The sequence below is a fragment of the Caretta caretta genome, chromosome 22, assembly GCF_965140235.1.
Source record: "Caretta caretta isolate rCarCar2 chromosome 22, rCarCar1.hap1, whole genome shotgun sequence".
In the NCBI taxonomy this organism is placed as follows: domain Eukaryota; kingdom Metazoa; phylum Chordata; order Testudines; family Cheloniidae; genus Caretta; species Caretta caretta.
Window position 1 is genome coordinate 18,504,338 of NC_134227.1, and position 23,835 is coordinate 18,528,172.

The following is a 23,835-nucleotide window of genomic DNA, read 5'->3' on the forward strand; positions in this document are numbered from 1 at the left end:
AAGCCACCAGAATTTTGTAACGAGAAAACAAAGCATAACTAGAGGCTTTCCAGTATAAAGAGTAAACAGTCCTGCTAGAAAAGCAGCAAGGGTTAGATGTATGCACAGAAGCAGCCCCCAACCCACCAAATTCAGTTGCACCTAGACAAGATGACCCCGTTCGCAAAAGGACTTAAGCACATGGGTAAGAACCACTGAGGTCAATGGGAAAACAAAGAGAATATACCCTCATTCTTGTAAATTTCACTTACAAGATGCACTCAGACTTAAGGAACAAGTGAACCATAGCTGAGCCATCAGTGGAAACAAGAGAAACCCCCATATATTACTGTAGCTCACGAAAGATACACAAGGCACAAAGGGGAACACAAGCCCACCCACATCCTATGTCCAGCCTTCTCTTCTCCATTAATCCTGGCAAGCTTCCTTAATGATAAAACCAGTTACCAGACATGGCGGGCATGAGCCAGAACAGTATGTCGGGGACATGCATTTTGATTGCGGTGACCACTCAAGGAGTCTGGAGGCTTACAGTCAGGGAGCTAAACTACATTCAGAAACAATGGACTGAAATTGGCATCAGGCCTTTTCCATCCACATTTAACTTTTGAACTTTGTTTAATATTTGCAAATCAAATAATGTTGGCCACATCTGCTAGACCAGAACCCAGGCCAGCCAGGAGCAAGGCACTTCAGCTGGTGAAAGGAACAGCTTTGTTCAGCTTGCTCCTAAATAAACACTCCAATGGTTTTAAGGAATGCAGGCTTCTGCAGCCACTTGTGCCCGAATAGCTTGTATTTCAGGCCTTCAAGAACTAATCCTAGTACTCATCTACTACAACTGCTTCACTGGGGAATCACCAACTGCTGTCTGCAAGCCCGGCAAAGCATTGGGACATTTGCCCATGAACACCATCTTTGTAAACAGACTGTACTATCTTGCAGTTCTACAGGTTGTGGGGAGGGAGGGAGGGCTGGGTTGTTGTTGCTGCGGTTTTTTAACCTTTCCACCTAAAATTAAGGGCCATTAGCTAAAATTGCTTGGAAAGAGTAGCTGGGATTTTTGGGACACAACCCCAAAGCAGTATACAGGGTTCTGGTGGCTAACACCCTATGCTGTTTTAAAGATATACCCCTAAGATGGATGCAGAAAGCCAACTGCCAGTGTCAGGAAATGAAATTAACTGGATCTTCCTGACCTCCTTTTAAGTAGCATATATAATCCTGCCCATTCCTTACTCAGAGACCCATCATAATAGGAAAAAATCCCCTCCTCCCATTACAGATGCCCAAAGATTTTTCCAAAGCAAAGGCCTTGCTTCTTAAGAGAGCAACAGCTGCCCATTGCTCATAAGCAACCCTACAATAACAAACCCGTGTGCTGGGGGCTGGAAGACCACTTTAAAAAAAACATAATTCAGCTTCAAACAGAATGGCTGTGAACTACAGTAAGTGAAAGTACATCATTTCAGAATGATGAAAACAGTCTTGACAAGACCCCTGTAAGAATCTCAATTGTTACCATCCATGCACATGGCTCAAAGAATTAATTAATTTAAAGTATTTTGAAAATCTGAAAAGCAAACAGGTTAGTCACTCTTTCCAAGATCGCTGGTACACGTGACACAAGTCTGAGGGCTTGGCATTATGGACAGCTTGTGAGATGAATTCTTGTCAAAACTATCCTACAAACTGCATCCTGAGAAGCATATTCTTAAAACTAATGATTTTATGCTATTTCCATGCCGTCCTGAACTTGTGCATTAACTACATTTGATGCTTTGGATAACAAATTAAGATTGTACATGTACCCTGTGGCCTTGAAATGTTATTTCAGTATGATAATTGTTGCCGGTGGGTCTCCATAAAGTTTAAAGGAATGCAGTCTGCAGTCTAACCTGAGTTCCTATGTTTCTCGGGAACCTTGAACACAACAGGCGGGTCACCAACAGCCTTGCCCCTAAACGCAGCCAAGCAGACACGGACAAACAAACCAAGATAGAGAATTTGCACAGAAGGGACTTAGTAGCTAAAAGACCTGGGGAGAGGAGCCACCAGTTGGGTAGGGCTGATAAATCTGCCTGTCACGTAGCGTCACTCGGAAGGGCAGGCTTTGTTTCTGAAATTAATCGCCATGATATGCACATCTTGCTTTCACTTTGGCCCCAGTTCAGCAAGGGGCTTAACTTCAGGCACACAAGTTGACATCAGTGGCACGAGTTTCAAGCCGGGCAGCTGCTTATGTATCTTGCTGAATCGGGTCCTTTATGATGAGCAACTTACTTATCTGGCAGGAGAAAGCTGCTTGGAAATCGGTACCACTCCTTCCCCACACAGACATTAACCGGCCTCCCTTCTGGCACTGTGTGAATAGTTGGATCAGTGGCAATCCTATGAAATTCTGGATACAGGTCGAGAGGTCCATGGTACCCTAAAGAGGAGGAAGATTGGAAACAAAGAGTGAAAAGGCAGGTGGTATTCTCACAGCTTGACTTGTTTATATTTAAGCCTCCCATCAAAATGCCATGAGCGTTTGGAGTACATGCCCAGCTACCTATCTCTGGTATCTAGAGAGCACCCATCCCAATGGCATCATGTGCCATTAAGACTAACGCCAACCCACCTGCGATATTACAGCAAGACCTGCTTCAACATCTACCACATTGTCCACAAAAAGCTGCCAAAATCATGAACATTCCTGCCCTTGTTATTTAATAACACGAGGATTTTATTTTAGGCCTTTCCCCATGCCACACGTTTCCACTGTTCAAGGAGTTTAACTTAGCTAAGAACATAAAAAGGGAGATTCCACAAGGGCTTTGCTGAAGTAATAAAAGTTCATATCAATCACAAGCCAAGGTTTGCTACCCTTGGCTTAATGAACATAGAGTGATTGCTAGATGACTGTAACTGAAATATTGCATGTTCACCCAGAGCAAAGGATGGGCATGTAGTAAAATAAATAAATATAAAAATAACACTATAGATAAATAGAAAAGGAGTACTTGTGGCACCTTAGAGACTAACGAATTTATTTGAGCATGAGCTTTCGTGAGCTACAGCTCACTTCATCATATTCATACAAAACCTCAAGTGCTTTCAGGGCCTTCTTAATGGATAGCTTCATAAATAAATAAAATAATCTACACTTAAATGTAGTTAGGATCCAAATCCCATTTCAGTACCTTGCTATAACACGGCACTTTTATTACCACTCTCCTGTCACTACTGTATATTGGCTTCAATCCTGCAAATAAATATGCCCAGGCTTTACTTTATTTAGGTGAGAAGCTCCATTGAAGTTAATGGGACCACTCCTGGCCCCATGCCAGAGAGCACATTCACGCATACTTAACATTAAGCACATGCTTAAATCCATCTCCATTCAGGAAAGCATTTAATCACATACTTAAGTACAAGCTTTACATGCTGAAGTGCTCTCCTGAGTATGGCCCCACACGTGTAAGGATAAGTACATATGTAAGCACTGGTCTACACACAGATATGATACTGGTATAACTATGTTGGTTAGGGTGTGATTCTTTTTTACCCGTACAAGCCCCAGTGAGGGAACAGTTACACTGGAATAAAGGTGCCTAATACTGGTACATCTTATCCCCTGAGGTGGAGGGTTTTTGCACCTATTACCGTATTGTATGGTTAAAGTAGGACAACTTTTATGCGCAGAACAAGCCCTAAGTCTTTGCAGAATCAGGGTTTGTCTCTCAACGGGAAGTCCCCTCTGGACTGTCTTGAAACTGTCTGGGTTCAAGAACTGGACCATCCCAAAACACCAACCTTTGAATAAAGCCACAGAGCGCGAGAGCGACAAGAGCCCAAAGAGAAAAACTGTCCCCAGAGCCAGCCAGTTGGAGGAGACTGTGTAGTGCTCCAGGCGGTAACGCTGGAATGCGAAGTGGTAACATTTCTGAAGGGACAAAAAGATATTAAAGGCATTAAACCTATGATGCCGCTGAACAGAGATCCATCCCAGTACCCCTGAGGAGAGCACCACCTACAATGGGGAGATCAAGGGGTTCCAAACAGAATGCAAGATGTGGTGAAGTTAAAGGGACACTCTCAACTTGAATTCTTTGGAAACTAATTTTTTAGAAGCCCATTTTCTAAAAAATCCTCTGTAACAGACGCAGCTTCCACAGTCAGTGCATATGTCTGCGGCCTCAGTTTCCCCAACTTGGCTCCTCAAAAAAAAAAATGCGTAGAGGTTCACTTGGTTCAATCACATCCCCTTCTTGGGAATTTGGTTTATTTCAAGAACTGTTCAACTGAACTCATCACAAACACTTTTCAACCCTCTTTCCCAGGAGTTCTTCCTTACCGGGCATCACAGCCCTCTCCAAACCAGGCCTCCTGCCTGGCAATTCCCCAAAACCTGTCCCGGCTGAGATTTCTACGACTGCTCTCTGCAGGTGCCTCTCACCAGGCTTTCTCCTAGACCCGGGGTCTCTCCTTTCTCCATCTGGATGGGCTCCCTCTTTAAAGAAGTTCCATTTCCAGGTTGCTGTCACACAATACCTGGGCACCCGCCTGAACACCAAGCCATAGCCTGAAATAAGGTGCAGGGATGTGCGGGACCAGCGCATTTGCAGCAGTGTTTAAATACAGTCCTGCCTACTTTTTCTTTTCTTTTTTAATCCCTCTAAGGGCTTTTCTGCTCTTCTATAGATGACCTGACAGGTTTTTTGGGGCAGGCCCAAAAGAAACAGTGTGTAACACACTCAGGTTCTGCCCCTCCCCCACAGAAGGGATTATTCACTTCCTGTCCTAAAATGGTCTCTACTCCTCTTGCATCATTTGCTTTCGTCTCATAGCAGCCGTGGGATTGTTATTTCATGGTCAAGCTTGTATGGTTAGCAGGGAAGCAGTTTAAATTCTCAGATGGCTCCTACATACTGGAAGTAAATCAAGTGGTGTTAAAATATGTAGAACAGAGATACACACCAGAGTATCTGGCAGCCATGTTTGGCAGGTGTCCCAAACCACCGCATTCTCAGGGGCCTTCTTACTGCACATAGCCCTGGCTGAGAATTGCTAAAGAACTGCTAGTATTACATGGCTTGATCCTGGGAGCAGGCAGCTCAAGAATTGCACATTAGCAGAGCTTGCGTGTGGGAAAAATGGCAATAGCGAGGACTGCTGTAGGTCAGGATTGTGGGACATTGGCAGGGCTGGATAAGGGGCCAGGGACTGCAATAGCAAGGGATGCTACAGGTCGGGGTTACAGGGAATCGGCAGCGCTGGGTAAGAGGCCAGCACCGCAATAGCTGAAGGTGCTGGAGACATGGTTTCAAGGGTGTTGGCAGTAATGGGAGTGGGGCCTGGGACTGAAACAGCAAGAGGTATTGTATACCCAGGATAGGAGATAATGGCAGAGCCAAGGGGAGCAGCTGGAAGAGTCTCCTATAAAGACGAGTGACTGCAAAAAATAACTAGGTAAATTCATGGAGGATAGGTCCATCAATGGCTATTAGCCAGGGTGGGCAGGGATGGTGTCCCTAGCCTCTGTCTGCCAGAAGCTGGGAATGGGCGATAGAGGATGGTTCACTTGATGATTACCTGTTCTGTTCATTCTCTCTGGGGCACCCGGCATTGGCCACTGTCAGAAGACAAGATACTGGGCTAGATGGACCTTTGGTCTGACCCAGTATGGCTGTTCTTATGTTCATTCATATGTATTTTTCATGGGTAAGAAATAAATAATTTCAGCTCTGTGAAAGCTTCTACTGATCTGGAACACTTTACTCTACAAAGTGTTTTAATCTACATTAAAAACACTTTTTTAGCTCTTTAAAAATAGCAGTTTCCTAATGCCTAAACAATACCACTTTCCTTTTAAATAAGGGAATGGTGAAAATCTTGGAGTTCAACAAGGACTTCTGAATAGCCCAGCCACAAAGGTCAAATTTCATGGCTTTATAATGCAATCACATTGGATGCTTGTCTGAGATTGCATCAAATAATGAATCTTTCAGAACATTTGGGCCAGTGACTATTCCAGATTGGGCCAAGGTTGTTCTCACACCATGTGAGAGAATTTCTAATGAAGGGCAGTTGAGCTGTTTCAGTGCTAAAGCAGAACACCCAAGAAATGTCATGCATATTAATATTTGGTGGTAACACTCAACATCCTTAGCCTACAGTTCAGGCTAATCCAAGATTTTTACATCATTAGCACATTCTATTCATATATTTATGCCATTTGGGGAGGGAAATCTCCCCAATTTTGCTGCTGCATCACTGCTTGATGGGGATCGAATGATTCTGCACAAGTTCTCCATCAACCAGAACTGGAGGATTATGTTTAGCAAACTACTTTGTAAAAGCAGCAAACACGTACACATTTTAACTTTAGAATGGTTGTGTTTTTTCAATCCCAGGGCCTTATGATCAATCTATGTGCCACATTCCGAAAACTCAAACCCCACTAGCTAACAATCAGATACAGCTGACTGCACATCATGCTCTTGGAGTTACACTATGTACACTGCAGAACTAGGCAGATTACTGCAGATTATGTTGCAGCAGCAGATGTTCCCAAGCCTTCGGGAGCAATGATATAGAAGTAAACAGGTAATTAAACCCCCTTTAGGTACCAGGTTATAACACACAGCACTTCCCACTGAAACCCACCTGTAGGGCAGAGAGCGCCACAGCTCCACAGAGACAGATAAGAGGATATATGGGAAACAGAAACCTCTCCTCTTTGTGGGGTTGACTGAAGAAAATCAGGATCCAGATGTACATAGGAGCCAGCGTAAGCCAATATGGGCGACCCAGATTCTGGACTGAAAGAAACATAAATCAGTCAATCAAGGCTCATGAGACTAGTAAAATAAAGACAAGGGCTTTCCCTTAATTTTCATTCTCTCTCTCTCTCTCAAATGGAACGTTTCACTATTCAATCCCAAGCAGCACTTCCACTCTCCATATCACAGCCAAAACAGCAAGAAATCAGTCAGGAGTGAAAGCTTGCTTAGTGGATTTCTGTAGGCTTCAGATGCCCTAAAGGTCCCAGAATGCAGGGAAACCAGAACCCAAAAGAAGGAGAAGCAGGATCTGGATAATGAGCCTATACCCAATCCCAGGAAGAAGAGACTAAATCCATCATGACCTGAAGCTTCTGAGCAGGAAATCAAAAATTCCTGCTGTTTGCTTCGTTGTACTATACTAGCGCATCCAGGGATTAGAGAGAGAGTCCAATGAAGCTTATATTCCTAATAACTGAAGTGGTTGTTTAGGTACTGGCATTTCCAAAACCCTTGTTGCTTCATTGCAAAAAACAATGCATGTAAGATCTCTCAAGTAACTTTTTTTTGTGTAAAGCAAAAAGAAATTCATTCAAAAACAACAACAATTACCCTGAATTTTAGTCTGTCTGACAAGGTTGCTCAATGCAACTTTAAATCCTGTCTCCCTACCCTTCTAAAAGCTGCAGTGTTAAACAAATAAGCATAGAGGCATTTCACAAACAATAAGAAGAAAGCACCCAGAAGAATGGTTCCTGCTGTTAGGTACACAAGTGTTAGGTGAGCAGCAGGAAACCTGCATTTATAGAATTTCCAACTGAGTTTTTACTGGTTTCTGACAGTATGTCAGCCACATTCAAGGAACAGACACAAGCAGCACCCTCTAGTGTACGCTTTCAGGAAGATACATTAAAATGCCGTTTCTTAACAGAATTCCATACATAATCACAGGTTTCAGAGTAGCAGCCCTGTTAGTCTGTATCCACAAAAAGAAAAGGAGTACTTGTGGCACCTTAGAGACTAACCAATTTATTTGAACATAAGCTCTACGATACAACCGCATTTGCTCCAACCCCTCAGACAGAGACAAACACCTACAAGATCTCTATCAAGCGTTCTTACTACTACAATACCCACCTGCTGAAGTGAAGAAACAGATTGACAGAGCCAGAAGAGTACCCAGAAGTCACCTACTACAGGACAGGCCCAACAAAGAAAATAACAGAACACCACTAGCCATCACCTTCAGCCCCCAATTAAAACCTCTCCAACGCATCATCAAGGATCTACAACCTATCCTGAAGGACGACCCATCACTCTCACAGATCTTGGGAGAAAGGCCAGTCCTTGCTTACAGACGGCCCCCCAATCTGAAGCAAATACTCACCAGCAACCACACACCACACAACAAAAACACTAACCCAGGAACCTATCCTTGCAACAAAGCCCATTGCCAAACGTGTCCACGTATCTATTCAGGGGACACCATCATAGGGCTTAATCACATCAGCCACACTATCAGAGGCTCATTCACCTGCACATCTACCAATGTGATACATGCCATCATGTGCCAGCAATGCCCCTCTGCCATGTACATGGGTCAAACTGGACAGTCTCTACGTAAAAGAATAAATGGACACAAATCAGACGTCAAGAATTATAACATTCAAAAACCAGTCGGAGAACACTTCAATTTCTTTGGTCACTCGGTTACAGACCTAAAAGTTGCAATTCTTCAACAAAAAAAACTTCAAAAAGACTCCAACGAGAGACTGCTGAATTGGAATTAATTTGCAAACTGGATACAATTAACTTAGGCTTGAATAAAGACTGGGAGTGGATGTGTCATTTCACAAAGTAAATCTATTTCCCCATGTTTATTTCCCCGCCCCTACTGTTCCTCACACGTTCTTGTCAACTGCTGGAAATGGCCCACCTTGATTATCACTACAAAAGGTCCTCCCCTCCCCCTTGCTAGTAATAGCTCACCTTACCTTATCACTCTTGTTACAGTGTGTATGGTAACACCCATTGTTTCATGTTCTCTGTGTATATAAAATCTCCCCACTGTATTTTCCACTGCATGCATCCGATGAAGTGAGCTGTAGCTCACGAAAGCTTATGCTCAAAGAAACTTGTTAAGTCTCTAAGGTGCCACAAGTCCTCCTTTTCTTCATACATAATCAGAATCTTAACAGGAGATGCTGATCATGATGCTGCTATCTGCCCCTAAAATTCAGCATGTGTCCATCCTTGGGGAAAATGTGTTAGCAGCAGCCAGGGGAAGATGCAACCACTGGGTTTTTTCTTCTTCCACTCCCCCGCCACCCTGGTATTTTAGAAGAGCATCCTGCCAAACTGCATGAGTTAAACTGACATCCTTTGAATTAAGAGAAACCCAATATGAACTGGACAATGTTTTGCTTTTTCACAGTGTAATTTATGAAGGACTAAGTGATCCCTCTGAAAGTCAGACATCCGCCTAGACTATCATAATGGTCCCTTCTGGCCTGAACACCTATGAAGCTAAAATCTACCAAAATGGGATTTAATTCTATAATTTTGTAGCAGCAGCAGCACCACTGGACGTGCCATATTTTGGGCTACAATAAAACTGTATGTCCACTGCTACTATCCCTTAGAGCAGAGATATGTAATAGGACTGAGAATTTAAACCTCATTTGCTCCCTTATGAAGGTAAACATTCAATTATTTCAAGGAAAAAACTTAACTATCATTTCAAAGGCACAGCTGTGAATGGTACATTAAAGTACAAGAGACTTCCTAATTTAGGGAGAAGCCTTTCACAAATCTGCCCTACGTGGGCTCGATCCTGCAAGGTGCAGAATGCCTTCAACAATTCACTCAAGTGCTCACTACTCAACTTCTTGCAAGATCATGCTCTATATGGGCAGCATCAAGGGAAATGGGTGGCTCGTAGGGGTTAGAATGGTTTATGAAGAAATAACCTGAAAAATCCAAACTAGATCAAAAAAACCCCCCAACTCTGTTCTCTCAAAGCTCTCTTCTGAAATGTCTTGGCAGTCGCATTTAAAACAACAGTAGAAAAGTGTAGAGAACTGAGGGCTGACACTTCCAATCGAAGATAAGATGGAAATAACTACGAGTATTTTTTTTCCCCTAAATTTCTGTCAGGGTTATTTCTATAGCATTTGCATCTGTGGCTGAAGAGCGTGCGGCTGTACAATTTGTCATACTTACTCGGTGTACTTCAGCCTTGACAGCACAATGCTCTTCAGAGGAGAGGGAGGCACAGGGAATGAAAGGATCATCCTTAAAGAGAGTCACAATAGTGTTCCATCCCTGGCCAGATGCTACTGTGAGTTCAGGTGTAATTTGCTGCCTCTGTCCCCAGCCTGCACTCATTGTAGGGTAAACAGCACAGTGCAAATAATGAGCTCCTGGAACCAGGCTGTGTAAGGCGTTCCCTGACCCTGATTTTGCTTCCAAGAAAGAAAAGCTGCATATACAGCAAATAAGCTCTCTCCTATTTTCAAGGATCTGGGAGACATGGGCTGTTGGAGCTCAGCTCTCAAAGACTGCCGCACTCACCGTGAAATTTCTGTAGCAGACACTCCATGAGGGAGGTCAGCGGCAGGGCAAGCAGGGCCAAGGCAAAAGCCACATTGAAGTTCAGGAAACCATTAATAAAATAGAAGGACCAGGGCTCGGTACCTGTGGGGGAGGAGGGGAGAGAAACAAAAGGTAATTAGCATGAGTGCCTAAAAGGACTGCATGTTATGGCACCCCCATTCTCTCTCTGCCCAACCATGATTAGTGATCAGCAGCTTCAGACATTGATTCTCTCTATACCCCATGGAGCTGAAACCGAAGAACGGGGTGAGGAGCATCTTACAGTAGGAGAAGCAGTGTGGTCTAGGGAATGAGCATGAATCCAATTTGAGCAGCTCCTGGGTTCTCATCCTGGGTTTGCCACTGATTTACTGTGTGACTTTCTCAGTCACTTCCACCTTTCTTTCCACAGCTATAAAATGGGGATAACGATGCCAGGAGGATTAGTCAATCGTGATTTGAAGGTGCTAGAGTGCCAAGTATTACATCGCTATCTCCATACAAGTAACTTCATTGTTTTTGCCTTTGGGGATTAACCAAAAACATACACACAACATATTGTCTCTTCCTTTCCTCTTAATAACAGTTAATCCTCAATGTTATACCCACTGCCTGCTGTTCATGAATCCATGGGACATTCTAACTATCAGCCCCAAAAGAATGGGCACCTCTCAAAATGCAAAGGCACAGCACTGCTGCGACGACACAGGACAGCCATCATCCCACTCTGAAAACCTATGCGATGAGAAAGTGGCATCTAGAACTGACAATGTCAAGAGATTCTGCTTCTCCAGACCAGCACCCACTGCAGCAGAGAAGCTTCTCAAGCGAGAGGCAGCTACAGAAGCCCTGGATGTTAAGATACTGTTACTGTCTGGAGCGATGCTGTCTCACAGGCTGCCAGAGCTATAAAACTTCTTACAAACAAACAAGAGAAAAGAGCTTGCATTCACACTTTATCCACCCAGGACACCTGCTGTAAAATTCATCTACCTGCTAGTTACACACATCTTCAGTCTCTAAAGTTTCCCTGTGTCAATTTGTTTTTCTTACAGTTTAGCTTTAAGAATAGGACACAAACATTTGTTCAGTAAACAGTTCAACCCCTCCTACTGCCATGACACATGGTTGGTTGCAAGCTTGAAAGGATGCAAACTGACAAAAATTCCAGTCCGACTTCTCATTCGTTTGTACTCTTGATGCTTAAAATCCTGAACAGTGGGGAATGCCAGCTCCTCTCTGCACGTTTGCCACCTTCTTGGTATGATTAGCACAATCAATCAGTAAATGACATGCGGGGGCTTTAATCAATGCACTGTTGTGACATGTGTCACAGGCGGTGGCAATTTCCTGCAATCAGAGCCACTTAAAAAGGGTCTGTGTTGAAATTAATCAGACAACAGAAAAGCAGCAAGGAAAACCTGACACCTCTGCAGCTTGTACAACTTAATGTATTGTAGTGTTTTTTCTTTTTTAAATGAGAGAGATCATCAGAAATTCAACTTCAGTCCCCACCCACCCACATCACCACCTTCGAAGTCTCAGGTGAGTATAATTCTCAGCCTGCTGCCAAAGCCCAAACACGGGACACAGAATGTGACGAAGACCCAAAAGGATGAGTGCACAATAATTATCCATACAGCAAATTTGCAATCGCTGTGGGATTTGTTCCTCCAGTGTCAATAACCCTTTCCATGACCTCTGTTTTATGATTCTTTATTTCTGATGTCTATAATTTTGAATAACCCAAGTGAAAGGGACACCAAATGTGTGCAGAATGTAGGTAACTTTGAGACTATAATGAGTGCCCGCCTTGGAAATCCGGGACATTTGAGAGCTATGTACATAAGAGAAAAGCCTATAACATGGAGGGGAATTAAATGTAAACAATATTATTTGTATTACTGTAGCTCCTAGGAGCCCTAGTCATAAGACCAGGATCTCATTGTGCGAGGCGCTGTACAGAGACAGAACAAAAACACAATCCCTGCTCCAAAAAGCTTCCAATCTCAGTACAAGAACAAGACTTAAGCTGTGTTGTTTACGTCCTACTGCTCTGAACTGTGGATATAGCTGAAGCCTGTTAGTTAACATTCAGGTAACACATTGCAATGTGCCTCAGTTTCTCCACAGGTAAAATGGGGATAACAACTTACTTTCTTTGCAAAGCGCTTTGCGATCTACTGATGAAAACAGATATATGGGAGCTAGGTATTAATTATTAACTGAAATGATTACACCTTGTGAGAGGGAAACTTAAAGGGAAACTCTCAGATTTCAAAGGGGAACACCCAAATTTAGAAAACGTGGGAAGAAGAAACACTCGGTATACTCAGAGTGGTGAATGGACTCCCTGTGGGAGAACTCTCTATGTAAACAAGGGTTCGGTTTCTTTCCAGCCCAGCAGCTACTGGATTCTGTACTGCAGTCGCAATGCTGATGTGGAAGGAGTTGTGACATACCAAACTCAGGGCCAATTCAGTGTTGGATGGAGCATCAGGGGCATGGGCAAGCAAGGTGGAAGGAAATCTCCTCTCGAAACACACCTTTTCGCTGCAAGGGGGTTGTGTGCCTCTCCAGTGACCTGGCATATCAGTGGCCAACATTGCAGCAGTCTCCCCTCCTGGGATCTGTTTAATAACCCACTTTAGCACACCCACTATCTCCCAGGAAACCCAGTCCCCACCTGTCCATGCCTTCCCCTCTGGCTTAATTTATCCATCTGTACCAAAACCTATGAACTGTCTTTTAGGTGTCCACAGCCCACCTGCCAGGGCCAGGGCAATGTTATCCCTCATACTCAGAGTTCTTCCTCTAGGTCACAGGGGTTCAGGCAATTGTCAGCCTTTCACGGGCCATTGCCTGAAAAAAACCTAACAGCCGCCTGTAGCTATTTCCAATGGAGAGATGCCTTGTTCTACTCAGGTCTCTCCCCATACCTGGGGAGGACAGGACCTGCCTATTACATCCTGTTTTTCCCTTACCACAAGGCCTTGCTTTAGACCACAGTCACAGGATCTGGGGGAAAACCAGGGTCAGATGAGAGCTGGGACTAGACTCCTCTTAGAAAGGCACAGCCACCACATGACAGACTCCAATGACAACGCAGAAGACAAATGGCCTGGAGCAGTGCTTTGATGCAGAGGCCCTTTCCCAAAGTTTGCTGCAGCGTGACTGAACTGGCTCTTAAGGACTAAGAGCTGGAGCCTTTTCTCCTTGTCCAAAGGCACATTTACTGCTGTGGCTCAGAAGAAAAAAAGCCAAATCAGGCAGGAATAATGCGTCACATGGGCTAGTTAAGTGACCCGCTGATGCAAGGTTTTATGTAGAAAACACAAGCTTGAGGCATGGTCGCTGTGTTGACTCAAGCGTTCAGACACGTTCAGTCTCTCTGCCTCCCAGTGCAAAATGCCTTTATTTTTGTCATTCACAAAGTGACTTGAGACACGACAGCAATGAAAAGAACACCACACACAAGGAGAAATCCTGCCACTGTTGGAGTTCTTCGGGGATGGGGGAACTATCCTTCCACAGAGCAGTGGGAATAAGCTTCCCCAGCGTGACATTCGTAAGATAAAGGACTAAAAGGGATCTCCCAAGTCATTCAAGCAGAAACAGAAGAATAAACCATGCAAATCATATGGACTCATTGTGCCACGTCAAGTTTAACAGTGGTGGATTAAGGGAGAAAAGCAGCTGCAAGTGGTGGAAACAGAGCAGTGCAGTATTTACAGTAGGGACCACTGATGTAGCAGGCTGCATATAAGAACCCACAAGAGTGATTACTAAGCATTCCAGAGCCAGAAAACATTCAGCCTTGTGTTCTACTTCAGGGGCTGTTACAACCTTTAAACTCAATGAGCCAGATAAAATAGATTCTTCTTATTATTATTTATTTGTACTACCATAGCACAGAAGAGTCCTAGCCATGGATCACAATCCCATTGTGCTAAGTGCTATACAAACAGATGCAACTCCAGTGAATTCCCCAAATGCTTCCCAAGTGTAACCGCATTACAAGTCACAACCAACGCTCATCACATAAATGGGACGGGCTCAGCAGACGAATCCACTGGGCCACGGTAACAAAGGAATAACTCTCATTGTTCTCTTTATTGCTCGGCTACTAGTTCTAATGATTTTCTCCAACTGCTCATCTTTTTAGAGCCTCGAGAATACGGATCAGTGATATCTGCATATGAGCCACTGTCCCCACGGACACAGGAATCTGACAACTGACAGTGGACTATTCACTACAGTGAGTGCCTCCATCAGGGGGAAAATAATATCTAGAAAAGAGGGGAAAAAACGCTCTTCTTGCATGCAGGATCTCAGCTTGTAAGCAAGAAAGATATACCACCATGTCCAGATACCACTTTTATGGATATGGCATGAGAATCCAAGTAGAATGGTGATGTCAATGTTCCCTGTCATCTGTGCCCGCCCAGAGCGTAACAGCCTCTCCCTCAGGTACGATGCACTAAAGGGGTGTAGCCTGTGATCACACTATCTGGGAGGAAACCAGAGTCTGAGAGAACTGATCCTAGACCCCTCATAGGGTATGTCTACACTGCAATTCATGACCTGTGTCAGCTGACTCAGGCTCACGGGGCTCAGGTTGTGGGGGTATACAACTGCAGCATAGACACTAGGCTCAGGCTTGAGGCTAAGCTCTGGGACCCTGCAAGGGAGGAGATTCCCAGAACCCAGGCTCCAGCCCAAGCCCAAACGTCTACACTGTAATTTTACAGCCCAAGCCCTGTGAGCCCAAGTCAGCTGATTCAGGCCACCCATGGGTGTTTAATTCCAGTGTAGACATACCTTTAAAGGCCCAGCCACCTCATGACAGACTCCAGTGATATCAGTAAAGGGAACGCAGGGATTGATGGGCCAGGAACAGTGCTTTAATCCTGGCACTGAAGATGGTGCAACCTGGTGCTTCATCAGCTCCCAGATTTTTATCCCGTTTCCATGAAAGCTGGGACGGCATTCCAAAGCCAACAGAACCTGCCTGGCCTTTTCATCCCCCTGGGTGGTAAGACTTTTCCTTACAAACAAACAGTATACAGCTTTCTAAACATATAGCATTATGGCATATAGCCTCCTGCCCACACAGCATTCAGCAGACATTTCACTGAGGCTCTTTTATTAGTACGAAGATGTTATACGAATGTCACTGTGCACAAATACGTTAGAACCGATTGGTTCCCAGAGGACACCAGAAATAGCTCACACACCAGCATAGAAAGGTCAGGGATGAGCCCAGGCCAAACCAAACCCCATCAGAAAAGTGTCTGAAGTTTCCATTACATAGGAGTCACTGCAATACATTTCAGATCGCTACTGCAGAGAACAAGGTCCCTGGCAAGGGCAACACTTGCCTTGTTGTACCACTAGAGACCAATCGCTGTGCTGCCCCACCCAGAAATGCCCTTCTATCTGAGTGATACTCCTGAGACCCATCAGAAGTTGCCAGAGGCAAAGATGGCATTAGAAACTATTCACTGCCGCAGTCTGGCCTAAGCATTATCAGACGTGCAGCGGGCTCTGTCTGAGAAGGGCAACAAGGAGATCTTGCTGCTTCCTCAGACACCCCCCCAGTCTCCTGTAGTCAGGCTATTTAACTGCAGCCCCTGTAAGCAGCCTCTTTAATGATCCCTCATTTGAACTGATCTTAACTCCCCCACAAAAAGCTCTTCCTTCATTTCTAATAGCACAAGGTCAGCTGGGAGCCAGGAGCCCCCATATGAGGAACATAGGAATTGCCAGACTGGATCAAATCCCACCTTCATCTAGCCCAGTATCCTGTCTCTGACAGTGGTTAGCACCAGATGCTTCAGAGGAAGGTGTAAGAACCCCTCTGATAGGCAGGTGTGGGGTAATCTGCCCCAAGCCTCAAATAGGTCTCAAATAGAGATCGGCCTAAAACCTGAAGCAGAAAGTTTTATTACCCTTCCAAATTTTTTATCATTAATTTTGACAACTTGGGATGTTCTTGATGTCCAGTCCCTTTTTGAATTGTGCTAAGCTATAGGCCTCAAGAACCTCCTGGGTCAATCAGCTCCGCAGTCTAATTGCGCCTCGTGTGAAAAAAATTTGCTTTGATCCATTTTGAATTTTTAACCCCTGAACGAAATTCTAGTCCCATCTCTGCCACTGACTTCCTTTGCGATCTTGGGCAAATCACTTTCCCTATTCTGTGCCTCAGCTTTCTGAGCTGGATTCTTATAGTACCAGCCTCAAAGGAAATAGGGGGGGAATAGGTGTTATAAGCTCCATGAAGAGCTCTAAAGATAAAAAGAGATATATCGGGCTAAACATTATTATTGCTCCCCTTTCAGAGTCAATGTCTGCCACTTGTCAGGAGCAATTTTTCACCCCCATTCACATGTCTGAGAGAAACAAACAGAGATCAAGAGTAACTCATACAAAGTCAAAGCCCATCCTAACTCCAGCAAGACTGTCATAACAAACAGCAGCATGCAGAATTAATTAACCTTTATGTCTTTCTCCAGATTCCTGCAAATGCCCTTCTGGTAACCTCTCTTCTGTTGCATGCCAGCAAAGCTCAGGTCATGCACTGTCACAGAAGCGAGGAGATCCCCAAGACACAGTGTGGAACCAAAGAGTCTGTGAAGAACCTACGAGAAGTGAAAGGGCTCGGGGCTGTGCTCTCAGTTACATGCTGGGCTCCGCACCCTGTCTGGGTGAGACCGGAACAGCCACAAACAGGATTAAAGATGACAAACAGACTCACACAGCATGCTCTTGCTTTGGTTTAAGAGTGTAACCAATATTACTCAGACAGAGGATGAGTCACACAACCACTGTGGTACAACCACCCACTTTGAATAACGCTCATAAAACATGTGGAGGAAAACATAACTGTACCTTGGGGAGAACCTGAAATTTACAAAATTAGGCACACATGAAATACGATGTAGTCACATTGGATCTCAAACAGGTTTGCTGCTAAGAGTTCTCTGCTGTGAAGTGTAGGCTGCTGAGACATCCCGTGATGTGTTTGTGGTGCACCAGAACTTCAAAGCTAGAAACTCATCCAAAGCAACTTAGCTTAGCATTCAGCAAAACAAACAGAAAATATACAAATGTGGGTGAAAAAAAAAAGGAGTACTTGTGGCACCTTAGAGACTAACCAATTTATTTGAGCATGAGCTTTCGTGAGCTACAGCTCACTTCATCGGATGCATACCGTGGAAGCTGCAGAAGACATTATATACACACAGAGACCATGAAACAATACCTCCTCCCACCCCACTGTCCTGCTGGTAATAGCTTATCTAAAGTGATCATCAAGTTGGGCCATTTCCAGCACAAATCCAGGTTTTCTCACCCTCCGCCTCCCCCCCCCCAACTCACTCTTCTGCTGGTAAAAGCCCATCCAAAGTGACAACTCTCTTCACAATGTGTATGATAATCAAGGTGGGCCATTTCCCACCTGGATTTGTGCAGGAAATGGCCCACCTTGATTATCATACACATTGTGAAGAGAGTTGTCACTTTGGATGGGCTTTTACCAGCAGAAGAGTGAGTTTGGGGGGGGGGGGGGGCGGAGGGTGAGAAAACCTGGATTTGTGCTGGAAATGGCCCACCTGATGATCACTTTAGATAAGCTATTACCAGCAGGACAGTGGGGTGGGAGGAGGTATTGTTTCATATTCTCTGTGTATATATAAAGTCTGCTGCAGTTTCCACGGTATGCATCCGATGAAGTGAGCTGTAGCTCACAAAAGCTCATGCTCAAATAAATTGGTTAGTCTCTAAGGTGCCACAAGTACTCCTTTTCTTTTTGCGAATACAGACTAACACGGCTGTAACTCTGAAACAAATGTGGGTGGTATTCCTGACTCAAGAGAGACATCAAGTGGCAATAGACAGGAACTGCCTCACTGGTGAGCTCAAAAGCAAAAGCCGAAAGCATGTCTTTGCAGTCAGGCCAGATCACAAACGTGCAGGTTTGTCCCACAGAAATTCAAGGTGCCAGTTTTAAAACTTAACTACATCAAATGAGCCCTCACAGCACACCCCAATATTTTGTTATAATGCACTCACCATAAAGATCAGGTCCGTGAGGTGTGAAGACATTGTATAAAACAATGTTAAGAGGAGTGATTACCAGCTTCCCATAGTAATAGCTGTCAACAATCACAAGGGGAACCTGGAACAAAGCATTTAAAATTCATATAGCACTCGCAGCTTTGGCCAGAAATTCCAAATCAATGAGGTGCCGCCCAGTGTGCAGTGTCACTGCCAAATTTCCATATTTGTGCCAAGGAATAAACAGCCTCCCAGCCCCCATGCTGCACAAATGCTAGGTATACGATGCCTGGCTCTAACTGACAGGGCCCCTACAAGACAGGCACAGCTATTCGGTGCTGCAGCTTCTTCCAGGAGCATAAAGGGTTTAGAGTCTACACCATACTTCGTTCATCATGCAGCAATGAACTGGAGATGCTGAGAGCAAAAGAGGAGTTTGGTTCCTAGTCCCCTGCCCCGCTGAGACTGGACAGTGAACATCAAAGGCAAAGGCTTAGAGCAGCATCTCATTAACCACACCAGCCTTTAGGGCAGAGCATTCAGCAGCAGCAGCCAGCATTGGCATGTGCTGTTTTGGGCAGTGGGATACGTGTTTTTTCCATCCCTCTGGGAATCAGGTAACAAGTACCATACCTGGCAGGATGCCCCTGCTCTGCACCCTCTGTACAGGTACTAGAGACTGATTTTCAAGTTCTGATTAAGATGGATTCAGCTAGAGTCTGGAGGAAGAACAAGCAGAGACTACAAGCCCTCTGGGAGCAGCAAAGGGAGGTCAGTCCTCTGCAGGAGAGGCAGAGCAAGGGGATCATTGCATGGAAGCTACACAACTTCTCTGCCTTTGAAATCACCTGTAAGAATGAGGGGAGTGAGCCAGGAACAGAGATATTCTTAGGAGCAGAGGGTGAGGATATTGAGCTCAGGGAGATTCTTGTTAATAAGAACCTCAGCAGACACTGGGCAAGTCCTCTGAAAGGGCTCTCCCTGCAAACGAGCCCTGGCTCTGTTACAACCCCAGCCCAGCTCCTCCGTTGTGCTTTATTACAGCAACTTACCAAAAACAGGATCAGGGCCACCAGACACCAGTTCAGGAAGCTCTTCCACCTCCGCTTTATTATCAGCAAGTCAATGGCAATAGGTATCCTGGAAAAGACAACATCTGTGTCAGGGACCCTCTTCAATCTAGTAATCACCTGCCTGCCTCACCTTGAGAATCCTTGTCCCTTCCTCCCCCCAGGCCCAGGAAGACAGTTAATGGGGGTGGGGGGCAGGGGAGAATTCTCTCCCCTCAGTCTCAAGCCAGGAACCAACTTCCTGCCAGTCCTTCATCAAACTGTTCCTTTTTCCAAGGGGAATAATTCAGCAAATCTAACAAAACATCTTTGAGAGGACTGTTGGCAGCAGGGATCAAACCTGACACCTCTGGATATTAAAGCACAATCCTTGATTACCTAAGCTAAAAACCCCGGCTGTGTTAGCCCAGTCCGTGGCAAGCACATTAACCTCTGTATGTGGCCCAGTCACCAACCCAGCACTACACTGAGAGCATGTGGGTTATACAAATACCACCTAGACTCTGGGTAACGTGTACCACATGGAGGCAGGGTTTTCCTAATGATGCCACAGCCTCCCAGCCAGAGAGCTGAGCACTCAGCCTTGAAAAGCACAGAACCTCAGTCGGGCCTCTGAGTTTTCCTCTCCTTACCCAAGAGCTGCACTGAAGGGCCAACCCACAATGGCTCCAGCTGCCACGCCCAACACGGCTATAGAGGTCTTATCCATATACCAGCCAGTCATAGCAACCACTGTGGTGTACATACAGAAACTGCTGGGGAGGAAGGCTACAAAGCAAAGAAAGAAAGAGGTCAGCTAAACTTTCACATAGGTAAAATACTGCATAGGGTCAACCTAAGGCTCTGTAACAGGCAGAGTACAGTCTGCTATAAACACTGGGAATGAAATCCTGGCCACACTGAAGCCAATGGCAAAATTCCCACTGATTTCAACAGAGCCAGATTTCACAACGGAAGTCCTCCAGTTAAGAGCCTCTATTCTGCCAAGATTAAGCCCAGAAATATTTCCTCCAAGTACTACAGTCCCTTTGCTCATAACCTTCCATGTTCCACAGTGGCAGTCCAGCCAGAAGGCCAGCATTTGCAGATGTATAATTACCCATAACACTTGCTCTATCATCTGTGTCCTCACAGGGCAAACGGAGATTGGGGTGGACTGGGCATAGTCCTCGAGAAAGCAAGTGGGATTATGGGGAAATAAACAGGGAACGAACGAGAACTACATGAATAGTGATGGAAAGGGCCTTCTAGAGTCACTGTAAACAAAGGCAGTGCAGAATAGGAGATCTCAGACATCATCTGGCTGTCACACCTCCCCTCCTTCTGAGGCCACGTCAGCACAAGTGCAAGAAACCATTGCTTGAAATGACTTCCAGTTGCCACCTTTGCACAAAGTGTCCCTTCACATGCACACAATACCCACCCTAGGTGTTTTACAAACCTGGGTTGCAGTGGTTGGCTTGGCAGAGACCATTCAAATGGTGGGGGTACATTAAGGCACATGAAAATGCCAGCCTAATGCAAGATGACACCTTTTCTCCCCCTGGTCAAAACTGGGCCACTGGCCCATGCAGAAATGTCAAAAACACTTACGGAAAATAGTCCCAGAATGACTAAGACCCAGTCTGAGAGAAAAGGGGTTTGAAAGGCATGGCTCACTACACTGAGACTGGGGTCTGCAGCAGAAACAAATACAGCCAGGGAGGAAGATAAAGGAAAGAAGCGAGCGGTACACATCTGGGACAACAGCTGGGACAACAGATTTTTTATTAGAAACGTCTGCAGCAGGAGAGCAAGGGATTATCCATGTCAAGCACTGGGCATTGAGTTCTTATGGGAACATTTTAAGGTAACGCTTTAAAAACCCTGCAGTTGAGCTTTTCCCCTCCTGACCCACCCGTGCACTCCTGAGAGTGGGTCACCCCTGCACTGGCTGCTGAGCAAGCTTACCTGCAGCTGAGCAAAACATCCCAGCGCCGAGAACTAAGAAGGCCAGCATCAGCCGGCTCACATGCAGCCCAAATTTCTTACACACGGCCCTAGGGAAGCAGAGAGAAAATCAGACATAGCGCCATGGAAACATCTCCTGCGTACAAAAGAAAAAACACTGCACAAATCAATAGCTACTGCATGCAGAGCTAAAAGCAGCTCTTGCGGCTCTTGGCAACCACGTGCTGGAGAGCTCTCGCTCCTCAGCCCCTAGAGACAAATGGACGGAGGGAGAATGGATACTCTGAACCCATCTACACTTGGATTTCAGCCCCCTGCATAGCTACGCCAGTGCAAACCCCTACTGTAGGGACGGTTTGCACCAGAGTAAGTTGCACTGGTGTGAATCATCGGAAGATAGGAATTGCCAGACTTGGTCAGACCTGTGGCCCATTCAGTTCAGTATTCTGTCTCCAGGTGTGCTTCACCAGCGTACGTAGTCTCTGCACTAAGGATTTGCACTGGTGCAGCTACACCAGGAACTGCTACTCCAGAGCACACCAGGCCTCCGTTTTACCAGTCACAGTAGCACCATACTGTTAGGATATAGATATTCAGGCCTGTCTGTAAAGGCCTAGACTCTAAGAATTTAGGTGTATTCTTATCACTTGGCTAGTTAGAGGTATAAAAGAAAGAATCAAAATCACTGTCTGCCAATGTAAGGTCCTTCTCTTACTGTGACAGTCTGAGGCCCTGTGCTTAGGCTAAACCCTTTGGCTAAGCAACAGAGGCAGCCATAAGCTGGGAAGTGACCGGTCACCTCCTCACATTCCAAACTTGTCACATTGAAATAAGGTGCTATTGGGCTGTTAGGAATACAATCCTGTTCTGATAATGCCTATCACCTCCAGAGAAAGGGAAGTGCCTAGAAGATGTAAAAGGAAACTTAATTTGATAGCATCCTGTCTGGCAAGAACTCACTTATCAATAGCTGGGATGTGAAATCCTCACTTCTGTATTGTTTTGTCATTATGGTTTCACTTTGCTATTGTTTGTCTGTATAATCTTTGTCTGGTTCTGTGATTGTTCCTGTCCGCTGCATAATTAATTTTGCTGGGTGTAAACTAATTAAGGTGGTGGGATATAATTGGTTATATAATCATGTTACAATAGGTTAGGATTGGTTAGTTAGATTTCAGGAAAATGATTGGTTAAGGTATAGCTAAGCAGAACTCAAGTTTTACTATATAGTCTGCAGTCAATCAGGGAGTGGGAGTGGGTAGGGTGGTGGAAACAGGGAATGGAATCATGTTTGGCTAAGGGCAGAAATGGGAACAGAGACACAGGTGTAAGGCTCTGTGGTGTCAGAGCTGGGAAGGGGGATACTAAAGAAGGAAACTGGAATCATGCTTGCTGGAAGTTCACCCCAATAAACATCGAATTGTTTGCACCTTTGGACTTCAGGTATTGTTGCTCTCTGTTCATGTGAGAAGGACCAAGGAAGTAAGTGGGTGAAGGAATAAGCCCCCTAACATCTTGGTGCCGGTGACTCACTCTGATGCATCGCATCGGATAGGTGAGCGGCAGCCTGTAAGTCCCCCTCCCCAACAGTCCGCACAGCTGCTTGGAGGGGGTATAGCGAACTCTCGTAATGGTAGTTGCGGGTTCTGGCAAGCCAGGGTAAAGGATTTTTTGGATAAATGGATAAGGATGAACCAGGGCCCATACCAGGTGCAGGGGTCACCCTGGGATGAGATTAAAAAGGAAATGGAGGAAGTGTTAGGGGACCCAGAGGGATGGAGGGTGGCTGAGGAGCCCACCCTCCTTGGTATATGGGTAGTGGAAGAAGGTCCCTGCCCATGGGGACTGAATGCCTTCCAGGAAAAGGAGGCACTTCAGTCCCCTTGTGAGAGGTCTGAAGTAAGGGAAGCATTATGGGAAGCTGCCAGGAATCTTTCAAGTTTGGTGCTGCTTCAGCAAGGGCTGCTGAAGGGTTGTAAATTAGTTAGCAGTAGCGAAAGATGATTTGGCGCAACAGGATTTGAAGTCAAAAGCAGAGTTAACAGACCACCTTTAGAGACTGGGGCTGGGACTTGGTCCTTGGGGAGTGGAGAGGAAGAAGGGGAAGAAAAAAAAAGTTTCAAAGTGCAACCTGCTTTTTCACACTCTTGTTTTTCTGAAGTTTTAATGGAGGGTACTTTGAATACTTATGTGAGATGTCAAGAAGGAAGTTTTTGTTTAATAATAAAACCCAGTTATATAAATATAACTGTATGTGCAACTCTGCGCAGTCACATTGGATGGAAGCTTGGTAATTAAATTATCCCAGGGGGTCAGGTAGTGTGGCTACTACCACCACTATGCTTCTGTCCCCAGCTTTACAGTTATTCTGAGGGAAAATGGGCCCTTTTCCCACA

At 45.2% G+C, this 23,835-nt stretch overlaps 1 protein-coding gene across 7 annotated transcripts in view; it reads right to left on the reverse strand.

Annotated features, from left to right (window-relative positions):
- Positions 1-23,835, reverse strand: part of ALG9 (ALG9 alpha-1,2-mannosyltransferase) — a 139,390-nt gene that overhangs the window by 108,452 nt on the left and 7,103 nt on the right. For 6 of the 7 annotated variants that reach the window (XR_012665781.1, XR_007353550.2, XR_007353549.2 and 3 more), the window contains exons 5-12: positions 21,440-21,528; positions 20,122-20,257; positions 19,472-19,559; positions 18,435-18,540; positions 10,341-10,463; positions 6,652-6,806; positions 3,799-3,928; positions 2,284-2,431 (exon numbers count right to left, since the gene is read on the reverse strand). Coding sequence is in view for 4 of the 7 variants with exons in the window: in XM_048827485.2 (XP_048683442.2) it covers positions 2,284-2,431; positions 3,799-3,928; positions 6,652-6,806; positions 10,341-10,463; positions 18,435-18,540; positions 19,472-19,559; positions 20,122-20,257; positions 21,440-21,528 (975 nt within the window). In the remaining 3 variants the exon portion in view is untranslated. The remainder of the gene's footprint in view (positions 1-2,283; positions 2,432-3,798; positions 3,929-6,651; positions 6,807-10,340; positions 10,464-18,434; positions 18,541-19,471; positions 19,560-20,121; positions 20,258-21,439; positions 21,529-23,835) is intronic. The other variant, XM_048827487.2, reaches the window with a different exon arrangement.